Source organism: Oncorhynchus nerka, linkage group LG15 (genome assembly GCF_034236695.1).
Source record: "Oncorhynchus nerka isolate Pitt River linkage group LG15, Oner_Uvic_2.0, whole genome shotgun sequence".
In the NCBI taxonomy this organism is placed as follows: Eukaryota; Metazoa; Chordata; class Actinopteri; order Salmoniformes; family Salmonidae; genus Oncorhynchus; species Oncorhynchus nerka.
In genome coordinates, this window is record NC_088410.1 from 58,922,378 (window position 1) to 58,944,625 (window position 22,248).

The 22,248-nt window shown below is 42.2% G+C and overlaps 1 protein-coding gene across 1 annotated transcript; it reads right to left on the bottom strand.

Moving 5' to 3' along the window:
• Positions 1-1,758: 1,758 nt before the first annotated feature.
• On the bottom strand, positions 1,759-20,410 carry LOC115143670 (protransforming growth factor alpha-like). The gene is made up of 6 exons (XM_029684145.2): positions 19,928-20,410; positions 14,373-14,528; positions 11,275-11,389; positions 10,357-10,506; positions 8,748-8,857; positions 1,759-7,323 (listed from the first exon to the last, which is right to left on the bottom strand). Exons 1-6 carry the CDS (start codon positions 19,968-19,970, stop codon positions 7,316-7,318), a joined length of 582 nt encoding a protein of 193 aa, XP_029540005.1. The 5' UTR covers positions 19,971-20,410; the 3' UTR covers positions 1,759-7,315.
• Positions 20,411-22,248: the final 1,838 nt, after the last annotated feature.

Below are 22,248 nucleotides of genomic sequence, written 5' to 3' on the forward strand. Positions count from 1 at the left end.
TGACTTGCCTAGTTAAATCAAGGTTAAATAAATACAAAGAAATTAAAAGAAATTGTCTGTAGTGGAGCAGGTTGAGAGCTTAAGGTTCCTTGGTGTCCACATCACCAACAAACTATCATGGTCCAAACACACCAAGACAACACCTTTTCCCCCTCAGGAGACTGAAAAGATTTGGCATGGGTCCTCAGATCCTTAAAAAAGTTCTGCACCATCGAGAGCATCCTGCTCGGCCTCCGACCTCAAGGCACTACAGAGGGTCGTGCGTACGGCCCAGTACATCATTCGGGTCAAGCTTCCTGCCATCCAGGACCTCTATACCAGGCGGTGTCAGAGGAAGGCCCAAAGATTTACCAAGGACTCCAGCCACCCTTGTCAAAGACTGTTCTCTCTGCTACCACACGGCAAGCGGTACCGGAGCACCAATTCTAGGTCACAAAGGCTTCTTAACATCTTCTACCCCCCCCAAGCCATAAGACTCTTGAACAGTTCATCAAATAGCTACCCGCACTATTCGCAATGTCCCCACCCCACCCACCCATTTTTACACTGCTGCTACTCTGTTTATTATCCATGCATAGTCACTTTACCTCTACCTACATGTACACATTACCTCAACTAACCGGCTGCCCCGCATATTGACTCTGTACCGGAGCCCCCTGTATATAGCCTCGCTACTGTTATATTATTGTTGCTCCTTAATTATTTGATCTATTTCTATACATTTTTCTCTTAAAACTGCATTGTTGGTTGATGGCTTGTAAGTAAGCATTTCACTGTAAGGTCTACACCTGTTGTATTCGGAGCATAACATTTTGTTTGATTTGAGGGTCAGTTCGAAACAGACAAAGGGAGAAGGTGGGGATGAGAGAGGCTCCAAAGGGTTGGGGGAAAACTCCCCCTTATAGCACCCTAACAGGTGAGTTAGAGCTTCTCATTTTCCCCTCTCCAATCATCCATCACGCAGTAAGTCTTTTGTGTATCTTTAGGGAGGGATGCCACCAGAAGAGCTTAATTCAAAAGCTGGCTTTGGTAGCTTAGGCAGACGGCTCCACACAAATCCAATTGTTAACATAATGGGATTGGGAAAGAAAAACGCAGCACATGGAGGGAGAAAAAGAAAGGGTATAGCAAAGTGTAGATACGAGAGGAGGAGGAAGAGGTCAAGCAAAAACATCTACAGCGGGAAAGGAGAACAACATGGTGATGGATGGAATCAACTTCACGTCACCTACACTCATGCATTGAACAAAGTACACACGTATTTTGTTCTGCCCCGTGTTGGGAAATATACTCTCACTTAAAAGGGGACAAGCAAACAAACAAATATCTGTGAAAGTAAAACCTTTGCTTCCCTCAGCTAAAAAAAAAAAAGCACTCTAGACCGAGGCTCTTTGTTCAGTTGTGCCTGAGATTTGCGGTTTAGTTTTTCTGTTTGCATTCATTCTACCTCTAAAATATTCAGTAGAAGGAAAAAATAGATGGGCGGAGAGCTCTGAATAAAGAGTGTAACTGGTCTGTTAGAGGAGAGGCGGAAGAAGTGAGTGAAAAGGGTAGGCACGCAATGGAGGAAATATCTTTGAGGAGAGAGAAAGTCAACTGGGGAACAAAAAGTGGGTCAGAATGAAGGGTATAAGAGTACACTGCTTTCCTAACGATCAGCTTACTTCTCCTTCTTGGCCATTTCTCCTTTGTTAGCGAGTAGGAGTCCTAAGATGTTACTGGGCAACAGAAAACAGCAGGGAGACAGCCACCTTTGCAGATTTCAGTCTTCATTGAAAAAGAAATAAACATCCATACAAGTCAAGGACATTACATCATCATACAACTGGTTAGTTCACACGAGAATATCCAGAAACGTTGTACTGTTGATGAAGCTCCAAAAAGTTTATATTTGACAAGGTAAAGTCTGCAGTTAGACTCACATTGTCAATACTACTGTTATGTGCTGTACAGTCCATTATCCTTATTCTCTTCAAAATAAAAAGTGTACATGGATTACACACTACATGACCAAAAGTGTGTGGAGACCTGCTCGTCGAACATCACATTCCAAAATCACGTGCATTAATATGGAGTTGGTCCCCCCTTTGCTGCTATAACAGCCTCCACTCTTCTGGGAAGGCTTTCCACTAGATGTTGGAACATTGCTGAAGGGACTTGCTGAAGGGACTTGCTTCCATTCAGCCACAAGAGCATTAGGGAGGTCGGGCACGGATGTTGGGCGATTAGGCATGGCTCGCAGTCTGCATTCCAATTCATCTCAAAGGTGTTTGATGGGTTGAGGTCAGGGCTCTGTGCAGGCCAGTCAAGTTCTTCCACACCGATCTCAACAAACCATTTCTGTATGGACCTCACTTTCTGCAAGGGGGCAACCCGGATTTGTCTGTTGGACTGCCAGATGGTGAAGTGTGATTCATCACTCCAGAAAACGTGTTTCCTCTGCTCCAGAGTCCAATGGCGGCGAGCTCCAGCCAACGCTTGACATTGCTCATGGTGATCTTAGGTTTGTGTGCGGCTGCATGAATTTCCCGACGAACAGTTCTTGTGCTGAAGTTGCGTCCAGAGGCAGTTTGGAACTCGGCAGGGAATGTTGCAACCGAAGACAAGCACTCAGCGGTTCCATTCTGCGAGCTTGTTTTGGCCTACCACTTCACAACTGAGCCGTTGTTGCTCCTAGACGCGTCCACTTCACAATAACAGCACTTACAGTTGACTGGGGCAGCTCTAGAAGGGCAGAAATGTGATGAATTGACGTGTTGGAAAGGTGGCATCCTTTGACTGTGTCACATTGAAAGTCACTGAGCTCTTCAGTAAAGCCATTCTACTGGCAATGATTGTTATGTAGATTGCATGGCTGTGTCCGCAACAAGTGTGCCTGAAATAGCTGAATCCACTCATTTGAAGGGGTGTCCACATACTTTTGGCCCTGTAGTGTATTTCATTTGTATAGTTTACAACTTTACATTGTTCAGTATGTGTGTTGTCCATGCTTACCTACATGACCGTCAACTTTCACTGTATACACAGATATCGTTGCTTGAAATCTCATTTTCAGTTCATAACCAGATGTTGTTAACAGAAAAACAAGAGTAATATCTGGGACACAAACTGTTGTATTGAGGCTTCTAAACAAAATATTCACAATACAATGGAAAAAGAGTTCGCCCCTGTCTCAATCATACATTTTATTTCACCCCCTCTAACTTTCCCTCCTTATTCAATTCTCTTTTAGCATCTCTTGCACATTTTTCATGCACCTGAAAGTTCAAAATATTTATCTACTGATAAAAATGTGGTTTCTGACTGCTTTCATTTAATCAAATATAATTTTGTAGGCTTATGGAATAATAAGCATAGCCAAAATGTCTGAATTGAATACACACATTTACAAATAAATATAGAGCTGGTCTCCAACCCTACTTACTTTCCCTCAAAGTATTTGTATTTCAGCAATTCACAATTATTTTGTATGTTTATTTTTTCCCCCAGAACTGTACAAAAATCGCCATTCAGATGCTTCAGCTCTCTATTCCCATCATATGTTCTCTCCTCTTAAACCACAATTTACCGTTGTAAAACAACACATTGTAGCTAAAAGCTCTGTTTGTGCATATTTGTGGGGTGCAATAATATAAATACTGTGTTGTCATATTTGTTTCATATCTAGAAACAGTGTATTTTGTGTATGCACGCATAGGTGGATGTGCCCTATAGCATGTGTCTCTGCATGTGTAACTGAGCTCTATCAGACATGTAAGATCTTCAGGTGCATTTGGCATCTTTCACAAGTGAAGGGACTGCAACTTAAGTGCAGAAATGTGCTTCGAAGGAGTGAGCAGTCTTGCTATGTAGTGTACCCCAGGAAAACATTACTATACAATAAAGTGTATGTCTAGAAAAAGTCACGAGAAGAATCGCATGCATACAATGTTCTCAGTAACATGTATGCAGTGTTGAGATGTTAAAATGCAATATAGTACTTTAAGTAGATAGATCAACATGTACTTTACACTTTGTGTGGAAAGTAACACACTATATCAGTAGTTCTATAACTTTGTTAGTATCATGAAAAAAGATCTCATGAACTGTTGATCTCATGAACAAATGAACTGTTTGTTTGTCTGTCTGTCGGAGTGAGCAAGGTGAGCCGCACACGCTCTACCGAAGACAAACTACTTACTAACTCAGGTTTGATTACTAGTTTTCTCCTTTCATAGGTGGAGCTGCTTTCCTTTGCTAGTCTGAGCTATATATGAGCTGCTTAATTGGCCATATACAGTGCATTCATAAAGTATTCAAACTCCTGGACTTTTTCCACATTTTGTTACATTCCAGCCCTATTCTAAAATGTGTAAAAAAATGTCTCAGTCTACACACAATACACCATAATGACAAATCAAATACAGGTTCTTGGAAATAGCCATAAGTATTCAGACCCTTTTCTATGAGACTCAAAATTGTGCTCAGGTGCATCCTGTTTCCATTGATCATTCTTGAGGTGTTTCTACAACTTGGAGTCCACCTGTGGTAAATTCAATTGATTGGACATGATTTGGAAAGGTACACACCTGTCTATATAAAGGTCCCACAGTTGACAGTGCATGTCAGAACAAAAACCAAGCCATGAAGTCGAAGGAATTGTCCTTGGAGCTCCTAGACAGGAGTGTGTCGAGGCACAGATCTGGGGAAGGGTACCAAAACATTTCTGCAGCATTGAAGATCCCCAAGAACACAGTGGCCTCCATAATTATTTAATGGAAGAAGCTTGGAACTACCAAGACTCTTCCTAGAGCTGGCTGCCCGGTCAAACTGAGCAATCAGGGGAGAAGGGCCTTGGTGAAGGAGGTGACCAAGAACCCGATGGTCACTCTGACTGAGCTCCAGAGTTCCTCTGTGGAGATGGGAGAATCTTGCAGAAGGACAACCATCTTTGCAGCACTCCACCAATCAGGCCTTTATGGTAGTGGCCAGACGGAAGCCACTCCTCAGTAAAAAGGCACAACGGCCCGCTTGGAGTTTGCAAAAAGGCACCTAAAAGGACTCTCAGACCATGAGAAACAAGATTCTCTGGTCTGATGAAACCAAGATTGAACTCTTTGGCCTGAATGCCAAGCGTCACGTCTGAAGTAAACCTGGCGCCATCCCTATGGTAAATCATGGTGGTTGCAGCATCATGCTGTGGGGATGTTTTTCATTGGCAGGGACTGGGAGACTAGTCAGAATCAAGGGAAAGATGAACGAAGTATAGAAAGATTCTTGATGAAAACCTGCTGCAGAGCGCTCAGGACCTCAGACTGGGGGGCGAAGATTCACCTTCCAACAGGAACGACCCTAAGCACACAGCCAAGACAACACAGGTGTGGCTTCGGGAAAAGTCTCAATGTCCTTGAGTGGCCCAGCCAGAGCCCGGACTTGAACCCGATCTAACATCTCTGGAGAGACCTGAAAATAGCTGTGCAACGACGCTCCCCATCCTTCCTGACAGTTCTTGAGAGGATCTGCAGAGAAGAATGGGAGAAACTCCCCAAATAAAGGTGCGCCAAGCTAGTACCCAAGAAGACTTGAGGCTGTAATCGCTGCCAAAGGTGCTTCAACAAAGTACTGAGTAAAGGGTCTGAATACTTATGTAAATGTAATATTTCAGTTGTTTATTTGTAATAAATTATTGAACATTTCTTAAAGCCTGTTTTTGCTTTGTCATTATTGGGGTATTGTGTGTAGACTGATGGGAAAAAAAACAATTTAATGAATTTTAGAATAAGGCTGTAACATAACAAAATGTAGAAAAAGTCAAGGGTTCTGAATACTTTCTGAATGCATTGTAAGCCAAATATCTGTACATATTTCCTATATTTTCATTCAAAATCTTTCTCTCAGGCTGCCAGTTTTGGTTATACACCACATGCCGGCTACACAGACCCATGGAGATGTATAGAGGGCACACTTGTCACTAGACGGAAGAGATCAATGGCAAAGATCAGATGTGCACCCTCTATACATTTCTATGGACAGCAGCTGTCATGATTTCTCCAAACAGACTTTCTCCGCCTGTTCGAGAACTAAATGAAGAAATGAGCCGAGATCGGATCATGGAAACACGCGCCCGGTAGAGATGTTGATTCTGAAAGTAACTTATAATATTACCCAGTTTGAAAAAGTAACATTACTTAACTCCATTACTCATAAAATAATCGGATTACCTTGCATGTTACTCTTGTAACGCATTACCCCAACACTGCATGCATGTGCATAAAACAAGTGTTAGAACACAACAAAGTCTGTGCATCACTCACTTAGAAACCTAAATGTAATGCAGGTTTTGTGCAGGAATGGACAGAAACAACAAACTACATCTGAGGTGCAATGGAATTGCAAGACTCGTGTCAGGAATACTAATTTATGGTGTTATATTACTTGATTTACAAGTTACTAAGGACTATAGGTTGGCAATGCTTTGGATGCTTCACAGTCCTCTTAAAATCTACTCTTTTGCATGTATTTAATCCAAACATAATCTCTCCCATTACTATGTCCAAGTCCCACCATTGGTCCTTAATCCACAGTGGGGTTAAAAAGATATTGCTACTGGGACTCTCCCATTTTTGTCAGGTGAGGCATGTCAATATCCCTTGTTGAAAAACAGAAACGCAAACACTCTTGCTCCACCTTAAAAATCTCTGTGTGCTTTAAATTTGGATAATTATATATTGTGTTTAGCTTGTGTAGATTTTTAAAAGTGAGAAAAAAAGAGAGAGAATTGAGTTCCTCTGATTTCAAGTGAATTAAACAAAGTTATCCCTCAAATCCAAATCTGAAATAAATAGTTGCTCTCCTGCTCCAAAATCCTCAGAGGACTGCAAGTATTTTGTCTAGTTATGTCCAGCATGGGCTGTATGTTCCGACCATGTCCTTGGCATCATTATTATTACAGTCATTATGTCACACTGAGGGGGATCTCCTCACGTCAGGTTCCAGAGAGATCTTCCGGAGAGTTCAGTGTTTCTGAGAGGTCAGTTTCCCTCTCTTCTCTCCATGCATTACAACAGTAGTGAGATCACAGTATTCCAAGTGTGCTGAGGTTCTGTAAATCCCAGTCTGTGGAGAATATGACATCAAATATGACATTCAACTTCCCTTGGTCTGGTAATAAAGATACCCCTTTCAGTTTTGTGAGGATGTTATTAGCCAGGATGTCTGATGCCATCTTGTGTGTAGTCCATAGTAGTCCCAGTAGGCATTAGGGTTGAATGGACAGATGGGAAGAGAAGGCAGCCCATCGTGAAAATCCCTGGCGTTCCAAGCAGCGTTTTCTCTCTCAAACCACTGAGGGGAAACGATAAGATAAAAAAAGGTTTCAGAAAATAAGGAAATGAAATCAACCCATTTTGTAGAAACTTCCATGATGACAATGTGGTATGGAGACTTGGAAGTCAAGCACAAAGTCACTCTACATTCTACTCAATGCACATAAGGTTTGGGGATGATTCCATGACAATTGTCTGATCCCTCTTTTAAAACGAGAGATCAGTTTCCAGCAATTGTATGTATAACCTCAGATCAGGACTACACAAAAAACACACTATCCCACAAAACAGAGCTAGAGCCTATAGTCTAGACCATCTAAAATAGGATCGACAACAAAACAAAGCCCCAGTGGTACCTTCTGAATAAGGGACGTGATCTGACAGAGGACAAAGTAGAAAGAGAAAATGTCATTCAATTAAAATCAGAAAAGTACCTAATAATCTCAAATTTGTTTCAGAAGAAGTCCAAATTTCTACATGATATATGAAACTTACACGAGGGGGCAGACGTTAAGGAAATACTGGTCCTGGGTTTGCATAAGCATCGGATAGACCCATAGCATGCAACTGCTGGTTAAGAGAGAACACTGTATTTACTGAGTCTTTCAAGCATCTAACTACCGTATCTATCGAGGAAAGTAGTTTATCATTTGATTGACATTGCGGTCTGGGTGTGATCATCTTATTAGTGTGTACTTCACAAAAAGCACGAGCCAAGAGCATTCAAAGTTCATTTAGGGTGAGGTCGAGTACAGTAGTAAGCATATCTTTGAAAAGATTCACTGTAACTAATAGATCTATAGAGAATCCTGTTCTGATATGGTCAAGACTGTATTTTGCTCTCTTTATGATCTCAGTGTAGTGTTCTCATAACCCTTTAGAAGAGCTAGAGCGGCTCCCCAAGTGAGATCTACATGTCAATGGATGTTAAGGACAGGAAACATCAATTAGCGACAACAGTGTCAGCAACACCTCAATGGTTCCTATACATTAGTTCTGACAGCATGAGCCTCTAATAACGTCACGTTCAAACCAGATGGGTCCTAAATGCACAGCGAAAATCTTCAGTATGCTTCAGCAGCTAGGACACAGTAGGCCATTAAACCTACCTTAAGGGCTCATAGCTACCTTCTCCTGTCGATTACAAAAATACCCCTTACCGATTATCATAATTAGAACCCCTGGGGTGTATCCTTTGTACCGTTTCTGTTACAAAACGTTTTGCGACAGAAACAGTTTACTCCAAACAGAAAAAGTTTTGCAACAAAACTTCTGTTGGACAAATTCAGGTAGGTCCCTACCATTTGGTTCCACTTGCTTCCTTTTGGTTTCCCTTGCAAGATGTAATGAATACACCCCTGTAGTTTCCAATTTCAAACTTGATGAGAGTTTGGAATGTGAAACATAGACAAACTAGGCAAAAGTTAAAAAGGAAGTCTGTACCACTTTCAGAGTGACAGCAGGGACCTCGGCCCTTCAGCCTACTGTCTGGTTTCTCTGGGGCACAGTGGAGTCTGTGCCTCCGCCCCAAACCGTCCCGCCTCCACCAGCAACTGGGAGAGAGGACATGTTTCAATTACAGATGATTTCGGGTGAACACATTCATTAACCTTTAGAAAGACTATCAGTATAAGTGCAGGGTTTAATCTTACTTTATGAACAGAATCATGGTAGCATGGGCAGTAGGATTGGGTAATCAACTATGTGATTGACGCTGATGTCTACACAATCAAGTTTGTAGGTTCAGTGAACGGGCAGTGTCATGGTGACATTTCTGTTCACTTGTGTTCTTCCAATTGACCAGAATCAAGATATAACACCTTCTCCGAGTTGGGCATCTCCGGCGCGGCCCACGCTTGGATTGCGTCCTACCTGACAGGTCGCTCCTACCAGGTGGCGTGGCGAGAATCTGTCTCCTCACCACGCGCTCTCACCACTGGCGTCCCCCAGGGCTCTGTTCTAGGCCCTCTCCTATTCTCACTATACACCAAGTCACTTGGCTCTGTCATAACCTCACATGGTCTCTCCTATCATTGCTATGCAGACGACACACAATTAATCTTCTCCTTTCCCCCTTCTGATGACCAGGTGGCGAATCGCATCTCTGCATGTCTGGCAGACATATCAGTGTGGATGACGGATCACCACCTCAAGCTGAACCTCGGCAAGACGGAGCTGCTCTTCCTCCCGGGGAAGGACTGCCCGTTCCATGATCTCGCCATCACGGTTGACAACTCCATTGTGTCCTCCTCCCAGAGCGCTAAGAACCTTGGCGTGATCCTGGACAACACCCTGTCGTTCTCAACTAACATCAAGGCGGTGGCCCGTTCTTGTAGGTTCATGCTCTACAACATCCGCAGAGTACGACCCTGCCTCACACAGGAAGCAGCGCAGGTCCTAATCCAGGCACTTGTCATCTCCCGTCTGGATTACTGCAACTCACTGTTGGCTGGGCTCCCTGCCTGTGCCATTAAACCCCTACAACTCATCCAGAACGCCGCAGCCCGTCTGGTGTTCAACCTTCCCAAGTTCTCTCACGTCACCCCGCTCCTCCGCTCTCTCCACTGGCTTCCAGTTGAAGCTCGCATCCGCTACAAGACCATGGTGCTTGCCTACGGAGCTGTGAGGGGAACGGCACCTCAGTACCTCCAGGCTCTGATCAGGCCCTACACCCAAACAAGGGCACTGCGTTCATCCACCTCTGGCCTGCTGGCCTCCCTACCACTGAGGAAGTACAGTTCCCGTGCAGCCCAGTCAAAACTGTTCGCTGCTCTGGCCCCCCAATGGTGGAACAAACTCCCTCACGACGCCAGGACAGCGGAGTCAATCACCACCTTCCGGAGACACCTGAAACCCCACCTCTTTCAGGAATACCTAGGATAGGATAAAGTAATCCTTCTCACCCCCCCTTAAAAGATTTAGATGCACTATTGTAAAGTGGCTGTTCCACTGGATGTCTTAAGGTGAACGCACCAATTTGTAAGTCGCTCTGGATAAGAGCGTCTGCTAAATGACTTAAATGTAAATGTAAAATATAACATGATGTACTTACTGTAAAAGTGTACAGAGAAGCATCGTCAAGACACAGCCAATCACACACAGCACTAGCGCCGTGGCAACTGTCTGTTGCCTGTGATTGGTGGCCACCACGGCTAGCAGGTCGGCGTGCTCGCATCGCATCCCTACAAAGCCTTGGTGACACCTGTCCAACATGGAGAGGAGAAAGGACATCATACAGCAACGTGGACTTGTTCCTTCAGGGGTGTTTGACAAATTCACAGACACCATTTGCAATGGAGAGACCACAGCAAAAAAATAACAATCTATAAATATATCGTTGAAGTAGAATTAGTACACCTAAGTTTTAGGAATATTAGGTGGTAGTGAAGTTCAGTCTGCAAAACTATTTTGCATCAGATAAACAACCACACAATACCCTTCGTATTATGAACATGCCAAAAAAGGGTCTCAAGGATTCACTACTAAAAAGCTATTTAGTAAAGACCCTAATCCTGGAGGGAGTTCTCTACTCTGCTCAGTCAGATAGAAGTGGACTGCCGCTCTCTAATTCCAATTTGCATCATGCTTAGACCAGCTCTATGAACTGCAGCGAATCCGTGTACAAACAGAGCACTGGCAGAACAGATCCTAAACACATATTGTTCTGAGGAGCGTGAAAGAGCTGTTCAACCGTCAGTTACAGACATTAACACTGGGTGGGTTACCCAACAAATACTCTCGATAACTCAAAATATAATAATTAGGACATATGCTATGTTGTGACTGCACACCAGCAAGGACAGGTCACAAGTTCATGACTATCAAATAACAATTTCCCATACAGACAGAGTAACACAATGATTCATTGGATATTGAAATAATGACGACTGTGTAACGAGAGCGAGAGAGAGAGAGAGAGAGAGAGAGATCCTTGTATTTTCTGCACCACAGGACAGGAAGTTGAACTTACACACATGCAGGGGTCTCCTCCAGAATCAGGAAACGACAGGTGCCATGGAAACAGAAGTGGCTGTGCGAGTCAGGACAGTCATCGAAGTGTGATCGAACAGCTGCTGCCACAAACTCTGAGTCAGAGACAGGAGATACATATGGACATTTTTCAAGGCCCTGGGGCAGAGGAAACTTATAGTGCTTCAGAAAGTATTCACACCCTTTTTCCACATTTTGTTGCCTTACAGCCTGAATTTAAAATGGATGACATTTGTCACTGGCCTACAGACAATACCCCATAATGTCAAAGTAGAATTATGTTATAGACATTTTTACAAATTCATTTAAACTGAAAAGCTTGAGTCAGTAAGTATTCAACCCCTTTGTTATGGCGTAAACATGTAAAAATGTTCTTACCAAGTCACATAATAAGTTGCATGGACTCACTCTGTGTGCAATAATAGTGTTTAACATGATTTTTGAGTACCTCAGCCCTGTACCCCACACATACAATTATCTGTAAGATTCCTCAGTCGAGCAGTGAATTTCAAACACAGATTCAACCACAAAGACCAGGAAGGTTCTTCCAATGCCTTGCAAGGGCACCTTTTGGTTGATGGGTAAAAATAAAAAGCAAACAATGACTATCCCTCTGAGCATGGTGAAGTTATTAATTATACTTTGGATGGTGTATTAAAACACCAGGTCACTACAAAAATGTAGGCGTCCTTCCTAACTCAGTTGCCGGAGGGGAAGGAAACCTCTCAGGGATTTCACCATGATGCCAATAGTGACTTTAAAACATTTACAGAGTTTAACGGCTGTAATAGGAGCAAACTGAGGATGGAGCAACAACATTTGTAGTTACTCCACAATGTTAACTTAATTGACAGAGTGAAAAGAAGGAAGTACAAAATAAAAAATATTGCAAAACATGCATCCAGTTTGGAACAAGGCACTAAAGTAATACAAAAGCATTGACAAAGCAATTAACACTCTTTGTATTCAGGACAAAAAGTAATGTTTGAGGAAAATCCAATACAACACATTACTGAGTACCACTCTCCATATGTTCAAGCATAGTGGTGGCTGCATCATGTTATGGGTATGCTTGTAATCGTTAAAGACTGGGGAGTTTTTCATGATAAAATGTTTTACTGAAAAGAGCTAAAGGACAGGAAAACCTGTTTCAGTCTGCTTTCTACCAGACACAGAGATGAATTCACCTTTCAGAGGACAATACCCTAAAACGCAAGGTCAAATCGACACTGGAAGTTGATTACCAAGACACTGAATGTTCCTGAGAGTTTTGACTTAAATCTGCTTGAAAATCTATGGGAAGACTTGAAAATGGTCGTCTAGCAATGATCAACCAATTTGACAGAGCTTTAAGAATTAAAAATAATAATAAATGGGCAAATATTGTACAATCCAGATGTGCAATACTCCTAGAGACTTACCCAGAAAGACTCAGCTGGAATACTGCCAAAGGTGATTCTAACATGTATTGACTCAGGGGTGTGAATACTTATGTAAATAAGTTATTTTGGCATTTCATTTTCAATAAATTATCAACACTTTCTAAAAACCTATTTTCACTTTGTCATTATGGGGTAATGTGTGTAGATGGATTAAATAAATGTTTTTCTCATCCATTTTGAATTCAGGCTGTAACACAACAACAAACTATGGAATAAGTCAAGGGGAATGAATACTTTCTGAAGGCACTGTACTTCTTTTGTTACCTCTGAGTGACTTGGGGTTTGTCATGGCTTCATGTCAGGGACAAAGACCTCCGAGGGACAACCATGCATTAAGATGTGTCACATGCAAATGGACAAGTTAAACCCCAATCAAATCCCCAGTGCCACGACACAGCAAACAACAAGTCTGGCCATCATCAAACCCATTAGAAGTTTGGAGAAAGCACATCCCTGAAGCCAAGGAGTAAAATCCTCACTCTTTTCTTTCCAGGGCTTTGTCTGAAAAGATACCCGTCAAATCCTTGCTTCCTCCTTTGATTTCTGAATGACTCTCAAAGTGCATTTGAGGAGAAGATCAAAAAGGTCCCTTCTTCAGACCTCTCCTCCATTGAGCTTTGAGAGGACTTCAGGAAATAAGGACAGAGGAGGCAAGGATTTGACAGCAAGTAACCTTTTCAGACACAGCCCCCCATCCCTCTCCTGCCTCTTTCCTTCACATCCAATCAAACGTGATTTATTATGGCCAAACGATGCTGGAATAACAGAATGAATCTCCTGAAATAAATGAACATTGGAATGAGCTGAAGGGGTCAAGACTCAGGAGGAACACAGTAACCAAATTACAGAGTCTGGGCGAATTTCTTACTCATCAACTGTACAATGAGTTCCAAATTCCAACTGGACTGGCCCAAACAAAAGTTTGAGTATCTTTTCTCAGGCAGCCAAAACAGATGCCACAATGTGGCATTCAGAGAAAGAGGGAGTGAGTAAGAGAGAGAGAGGGAGGATGAACAGAGAGATAGACGGTTGCATTACAGCCGACCGTCACACACTCCATTCCATTGGTAAATGGCCGGTTGGATTCCAGCCTACATGCATTGTCCCTTCTCCTCTCTCTCTTTCAGAGCCTGTAAAAAGCTCTCTGTTCTCCCCTTAGGTATCTGCCCCAGCTACTCCTCAGCCCCTCTGGCAGCATCCCAAATGGTCCCCTATGGTCAAAATGCCATTAGGGCATTTCTGGATTTTGTGGTGACTCACAGATGATGACTGAAATGTGATCGGGGGTCGCCTGGGAATTAAGCTACAGGATTTTTATTTTAGCGTTGTTTGACGTCTGCCACACTGGCTACTTTCTATCCAAACAGAGGACTAGATTCATATAAAAAATTCAACTAATTCATTCATGTGCAGCACAGTGTCTGTATGTGTCCACTTTTGTAAGGCATTTTATGTTGCCATCTGACTCTTCACTAGAGAAGCCTTGAATTAACTTTGGCACCAGTCAATGAGTCTGAAGAGGTGAAAGATTCTCTGGAGCACCCTGTAGAGAGGTTTTATAGGGGCATTCATATTTAGACTGTCAGTCACCTGAAGAGAGACACATACACACACAAACACACACACACACACTTACTTTTAACTGGAAGGTTGGTTGTAGTAATGGTGCTGGTAGTGGTAGAAAATAGCATAATGTTTACAGTGGTAGTAGTCACAGGAGGGGTGGTGGTCATAGTAGAATTAGTAGCAATAGTAGAATTATCCTGTCCGGTTCCATAGGTAAAGAGTGACCCTGTTAAAAGAAACAGATGAAATGCTTAGGTATACAAATCGGTACTGATTTTAAATTATGATCAGATAAAGAAACTGTTGGGACATTGAAGAAGATCCCACTAGGCCTGGGGTTCCTAAACATTTCCACTCAGGCACCCCCTTCCAGTATTGTATTGGGGAACATCCCCCCTGCAATTCTATGAGTTTTGTCAATGTGCAGAGAAAATATTGCAGTTTTAAAGCTAATTTCTTTGCGATTCTATACATTTTGCCATGTCTAATGCATAGGAGTTTGGTGGCACCTTAATTAGGGAGGACAAGCTTGTTGTAATGGCTAGAGTGGAATAGTATCAAATACATGGGTTCCATCTAAAATGACGTTGGAGGTGGCTTAGAGTAGAGAAATGAACATAAAATTCTCTGGCAACACCTCTGGTGGACATTCCTGCAGTCAGCATGCCAATTGCACGCCCCCTCAAAACTTGAGACATCTGTGGCATTGTGCTGTGTGACAAAACACATTTTAGAGTGGCATTTTACTGTCCCCAGCACAAGGTGCACCTGTGTAATGATCATGCCGCTTAATCAGCTTCTTGATACACCTGTCAGATGAATGGATTATCTTGGCAAAGGAGAAATGCTCACTAAAAGGGATGCAAACAAATTTGTACAACATATGAGAGAAATGTGTTTTTTGTGCATATGGAAAATGTATGAGAAGTTTTATTTCAGCTCATGAAACATGGGACCAACACTTTACATGTTGCATTTATATTTTTATAAATTATTACATTTTTTGGGGTACCTAACAGCTCTCATCCGAAGTGACTTAGTTGACTGAATCAGAGAAACAAGCCATCTACAAATGACTTGTTGCTCTTAAAATAGAACTCATCTCCCAACTCACGGATCCCAGCAGAGCAAGGTGATATTAATTATGTCCCCACTGATCAACCAGAGTCCTATTCAGTAGAGAAAAGCTGACTGAAATTAAGGTACTACCTAAGAACACAGATTTTTGTTTTCCGTTGCCAAACCACTATATGTTAACATATCAGACTTACTTAACTTAAACCTCTTGGCCCCCTTGGGAGCATAGGGCGTCCATCTGACTCTTCTGTGTGAGGGCTTTTCCCTCCTGCCAGGAGATCTTAACCAAATATTGCACTGAAATGGTGTTATATCTTATTTCTAGTTCTTGCCCTTAATTAACCACTTTCCCTTTTTCTGTTGCATTGGGCCCATCGGGGGTTGAATCCCAAGGCATGTACAGTCCTCATAACTCTCACACAACTTTCCCATTTGTCATTATGTTTGGATTTCCTCTTACCAGCTTGTGTTGCGTATTTCAAGAATGACAATAGGATGAAAGGATGGACACACTACAATGGGTCTGTAATGGGACTAAGCTGGGATAGTCTTAATATAGACAGATCCCGGAGAGTGATCACACAATTAGAATTCTGTAAGGCAGCCAATGAGACACGAGATTCAGTGATGTGGAGATATCAGACAATGAAAGTGCTGAGTATCAAATTAGAGCTTCATTCTCCGGTTCAATTCAAATAATGGTTGAAAACACACTGCTCACATAACACAGGTTAATCCATATCAGTTGGTAATGAAGGAGAGGAGAACCACTGAGCATTTCATCAGTCAGTCAATCGTGACGTCCCTGATGTTGCTAAGGACAGTGTGACAAGGTACAAAGCCCAGAGAGAGAGACGTTGGATGAATCCTGTGTCAAGGCAGGCTGCGTCACAAATGGCACCCTATTCCGTGCATAGTGCACTACTTTTGACAAGAGGGTAAAATCAATTTGAATTTAATTACTTTTTGATTGAATTACTTTTTGACAGCACCCCTTTTGATTTGAATGAAACCTTCCGTACATATTTGCCCGTTGTAGAAGTGCTCAGAAAGTGACTTTTTGAACATGAATGAGAAAACATTCAAGGAGATAGAAGGTGCTCAAAGTTTACCCATGTTGCATACCCCACCATACCCTGAGACATCCATGTCTTCATCACTGGAAAATATCAAATGGTTGAGATTGATATCATTTAAAAGCTTGTCAACATATTTGATCATTTCTGTGAAAATGTTCTTTAATTTAAAAAAAAAATGTTTTTTTTATCTAAAAACGCCTAAACTCAGATGTTTTTCATATTCACATATGTTGTAGCTTAGACCCTATTTTTCGTAATCTATGGTTTTTGTGTTGTGCTGGCTTTCGTTTGAGACACCACAGTCTCTTGAATACAGGGTCAGTGTCATGTTATGGCTGATAAATGTACTAAAATGGGAATCAGATTGAAATGTCAACTTCCAAAGACATTTGGAGGTTCACCCATCAGAGAATATTGACTTGAATGGGAATATCTGTTGTTTTAAATTCAAACTCTCATGCCTCCATAGAAAACATATTGAAATCATAGAAATATAGATAGAATTAGACAAGACCATTTAAGTTGACATTTGACGGTGGGTGGACCGGCAGCCATCTTTGTGGTAGTAATTAGAAGTTATAATTTCAATTACATTTAAATGAAGTAGCCGTTAAATTGAAGTGATCTTTAGGGAAATACACTTTTTATGATTGAAATGACCCCCACCCTGTGTTCAAGAGCATGTTGTGTCTCAACCGATAGCGGGCACAACTCAAAAACCTCAGATGTTGTGAAATATGGTCTAAGCTGCGACATATGTGAACCTTTTTTTTTCTCAACAAATAATTAAATAGTTTGACAACACTGTTTGTAAGATTTTAAATGTATGCTTTTGTTAAGGTATCAAACTCAACCTTTAATCTTTCCCAGTGATGAAGACATGGATGTCTCAGGGTATGGTGGGGTAGGCAAAATGGGTCAACTTTGAACACCTTTATCTCTTGAATGTTTTGCCATTCAGGTCCAAAAAGTAACTTTCTGACCACGTCTTCCAAGGGCAATCATGTATGGAAGGTTTTGCTTAAATCAAAAAGAATGCTGTCAAACAGTGTCTGAATTCAAATGGATTTACCCCAGAGACCTACGAGCCCTGGTCAAAAGATGTGTACAATGCAGGACAGGGTTTCTCAAACTCGGTCCTGGGTGCCTCCACCCGAAAAAAACTACAGTCGTGGCCAAAAGTTTTGAGAATTACACAAATATTAATTTTCACAAAGTCTGCTTCCTCAGTGTCTTTAGATATTTTTTGTCAGGTGTTACTATGGAGTACTGAAGTATAATTACAAGCATTTCATAAGTGTCAAAGGCTTTTATTGACAATTACATGAAGTTGATGCAAAGAGTCAATATTTGCAGTGTTGACCCTTCTTTTTCAAGATCTCTGCAAACCGCCATGCATGCTGTCAATTAACTTCTGGGCCACATCCTGACTGATGGCAACCCATTCTTGCGTAATCAATGCTTGGAGTTTGTCAGAATTTGTGGGTTTTTGTTTGTCCACCCGCCTCTTGAAGATTGACCATAAGTTCTCAATGGGATTAAGGTTTGGGGAGTTTCCTGGCCATGGACCCAAAATATCTATGTTTTGTTCCCTGAGCCACTTAGTTATTACTTTTGCCTTATGGCAAGGTGCTCCATCATGCTGGAAAAGGCATTGTTCGTCACCAAACTGTTCCTGGATGGTTGGGTGCTCAGGATGCTTTACTGTTGGTATGACACAGGACTGATGGTAGCGCTCACCTTGTCTTCTCCGGACAAGCTTTTTCCGGATGCCCCAAACAATCGGAAAGGGGATTCATCAGAGAAAATGACTATCCCAGTCCTCAGCAGTCCAATCCCTGTACCATTTGCAGAATATCAGTCTGTCCCTGATGTTTTTCCTTGAGAGAAGTGGTTTCTTTGCTGCCCTTCTTGACACCAGGCCATCCTCCAAAAGTCTTCGCCTCACTGTGCGTGCAGATGCACTCACACCTGCCTGCTGCCATTCCTGAGCAAGCTCTGTACTGGTAGTGCCCCAATCCCACAGCTGAATCAACTTTAGGAGACGGTCCTGTCGCTTGCTGGACTTTCTTGGGCGCCCTGAAGCCTTCTTCACAACATTTAAACCACTCTCCTTGAAGTTCTTGATGGTCTGATAAATGGTTGATTAGGTGCAATCTTATTGGCAGCAGTATCCTTGCCTGTGAAGCCCTTTTTGTGCAAAGCAATGATGACGTCATGTGTTTCCTTGCAGGTAACCATGGTTGACAGAGGAAGAACAATGATTCCAAGCACCACCCTCCTTTTGAAGCTTCCAGTCTGTTATTCAAACTCAATCAGCATGACAGACTGATCTCCAGCCTTGTCCTCATCAACACTCACACCTGTGTTAACGAGAGAATAACTGACATGATGTCAGCTGGTCTTTTTGTGGCAGGGCTGAAATGCAGTGGAAATGTTTTGGGGGGATTCAGTTAATTTGCATGGAAAATAGGGACTTTGCAATTAATTGCAATTCATCTGATCACTCTTCATAACATTCTGGAGTATTTGCAAATTGCCAAACTGAGGCAGCAGACTTTGAAAATGTATATTTGTGTCATTCTCAAAACTTTTGGCCACGACTGTACACTTGACCTACACTTCCCGAGTTACGCTTACACACAGGTGTTTGCCGCATGCTTGATAGCACAGGCCTCTTTTCTTCCGTAAACAAACGCTGTGACATGGAGATAGGGTTAGTGCTTCCACACTGCCATATCAAGTTGTGTATCAATTTAACCTTTTTTAAACTATTATTATTTCTCGCTGATATGAAAGACAAAGGTCCTTAATGCTTCCATAATCATACTGTTGTTTTGATTAAGCGTCGGTGCTCTTAGCAAAACTCCCAATACAGAAGACCAATGACTTAGGCATAATGTAATGTAACAGTAAGTCGTGATCAAGGGAATAGGGTACCAGTTGGGACGTAGAAGAGTGACTGACCAGCCAATAACAGTAACAGGGTCAAGTATCCCCTGCTAAAAGGATGAGGCCATTAGAAACCTATGAATAGGTCTGCACTGGCAGCATACGCACGCCACATAAAATATCAATGATGGCTCATTGGTAGGTCTACCATCTTTGTTTCTCATAGAAATGTTAAAATATCACTGAGCCTGACAATGGTTATAATTCACAAACTGGAGTCAGATACAATCAAAACTGTAAACGGGACTTCCTGCTAAGAGTAGGGTAGGCTAGCCTATAGTCCTGGGGTTCTCAACTTTCTCCTTTCTGATGCTCACTAAAATAATACTCCTCCTTAAAATGTGATAAATTGAGGTTACTGATTACATTTTATAATTCAATTGTTCGTTTCCCCGCACGCCCCCCTCCCCTCCCCTCCATATAACATTTTACAATCATTCCCACTTTCTGCCACTTCGCTTGTAGTCTTTCAAATATTTTACCAACTGTGTTGTTTTTTCTTCTTCATAGAACTCACCAGTAATGAGAAAGATCACATCCCAGAATGCCCGATTCATCATGAAGGTTGTATGTTTGTCAATGTAATCCTCCGAAATGCTAGTGTTCTTTTCCCAAGTCCATAAACATTTGTATATGCTCGCATAGGTCAGTCAGGAGAGAGAAATGTGTTTGTATAAAATTAAGTAAATCCTTCTTCCATCACAAAACCCCTTCCGCGTATCTTAGACTATAGGCTACTGACAGTCTTCAAAAATGTTCCAAAAAATGCAAGTGCGTCGCTATTCGGCAACTTGATTAATTTCCAGTGCCATGTGCAAGCTGAGTTTCCTTGTCTGATATATCATTAATTTAACGTAACAACAAACAAGTCTTCAAATACTTTGTTTCGATTAATTTCTCTTCAATTTAAACGGATAAGTTTAGTCCAAGCGCTAAACAATTCCACCCTCCTCCACAGCCTAAATAAACGCTCTCACACATAATCCTTTCAATGGTTTCCCCTGAGGAGGGAGCGAGAGAGAAATCAATATTGCTCTCTCTCTGCCGGGCTCACTTATAGTTGCCTAAAATAACTTGTTTTTAGGGAATGTTGTAGAATTACTCTCATCACAAGAATCTCATTATGATAACTCAATCTTCAAGTTACCAGCTTTCATATTTCAATTTGTGGTAGCTTTTGTAGCATTTGTGGTAGCTTTCATATGAGCAGTGCCTGTATAGCCTAGGTCTAGTGCACCCATACGTGGGTGCATACTTCATATTGCTGAATTTTATTGGCCTGATTATGCCTTCCTAGGGCAAAAACAAATCAGCATAAAATATAAAAGGATGATGAGCAATCACTCCCTTTATGTTGAGCCAACAACACCCATGGATCTAATTCCAAAATCATCTCATTCCAAAATCATGGGCAATTATATGGAGTTGGTCCCCCTTTGCTGCTATAACAGCCTCCTCTCTTCTGGGAAGGCATTCCACTACACGTTGGAAAATTGCTGTGGAAATGTGCTTCCATTCAGCCACAAGAGCATTAGAGTTTGTGCTCTGATGTTGGGCGATTAGGCATGCCTTGCAGCCAGAGTTCCAATTCATCCCAAAGGTGTTTGATGGGGTTGAGGTCAGGGCTCTGTGCAGGCCAGTCAAGTTCTTCCACACCGATCTCGACAAAACATTTCTGTATGGACCTTGCTTTGTGCACGGGCATTGTCATGCTGAAACAGGAAAGGGCCTTCTCCAAACTGTTGCCACAAATTTGTAATCACAGAATCGTCTAGAATACCATTGTATGCTGTAGCATTAAGACTTCCCTTCACTGGAACTAAGTGGCCTAGCCTGACCCATTATTCCATCAAACTTTACCGTTGGCACTATGCATTGGGGCAGGTAGCATTCTCCTGGCATCCGCCAAACCCAGATTTGGACTGCCAGATGGTGAAGCGTGATTCATCACTCCAGAGAACGCGTTTTCACGGCTCCGGAGTACAATGGCGATGAGCTTTACACCACTGCAGCCGACGCTTGGCATTGCGCATGGTGATCTTAGGCTTGTGTGCGGCTGCTCGCCCATGGAAACCCATTTCATGAATCTCCAGACTAATAATTATTGTGCTGACGTTGCTTCCAGAGGTGGATTGGAACTTGGTAGTGAGTGTTGCAACCAAGGTCAGACCATTTTTATGCGCTACGTGCTTCAGCACTCGGTGGTCCCGTTCTGGGAGCTTGTGTGGCCTACCACTTCACGACTGAGCCATTGTTGCTCCTAGACATTTCCACTTCACAATAACAGCACTTCTAGTTGACCGGGGCAGCTCTAATAGGGCAAAAATGTGACGAACTGACTTGTTGGAAAGGTGGTATCCTATGACAGTGCCACATTGAAAGTCACTGAGCTCTTCAGTAAGGCCATTCTACTTCCAGTGTTTGTCTATGGAGATTGCATGGCTGTGTGTGTAGACTGAAGAAGGCTGTAAAGCCGAAACAGTCTGTGTACACTATCCCTGATGCAGTAAAAAAAATAATACATTGAATAATGAAGTACATTTTAGGCAACATATTTTTGACAGCAAACCCATTACAACTCTTCATTTTTCTAAATGTGTGGCTTTTATGCACGAGCCAAGCTTTTAGGAGAGCGCAATGGTTCTCTTTTGCTCGATTTTATCCACCTGTCAGCAATGGGTGTGGCTGGGGTGTCCACATACTTTTGTATATAAAGTGTACATTAGTTTACCACCAGGAAGTTAATGAGAGAACATCTAAAAGCCCATTCCGTCCATGATGGACTAATCAATTAAAAGTTGAATGTGTTCAAGGCAGGCAAGAATAAATAGTACACTA

Excerpts from the sequence above, each read along its gene's own strand:
- LOC115143670 (XM_029684145.2), bottom strand. The coding sequence starts at position 19,970 with ATGATGAATCGGGCATTCTGGGATGTGATCTTTCTCATTACTG. Across the intron at positions 14,529-19,927 it reads TGTGATCTTTCTCATTACTG|GGTCACTCTTTACCTATGGA; the intron begins GTGAGTTCTATG and ends TTCTTTTAACAG. Across the intron at positions 8,858-10,356 it reads CTTCTCTGTACACTTTTACA|TTGCTGGTGGAGGCGGGACG; the intron begins GTAAGTACATCA and ends CCTCTCTCCCAG.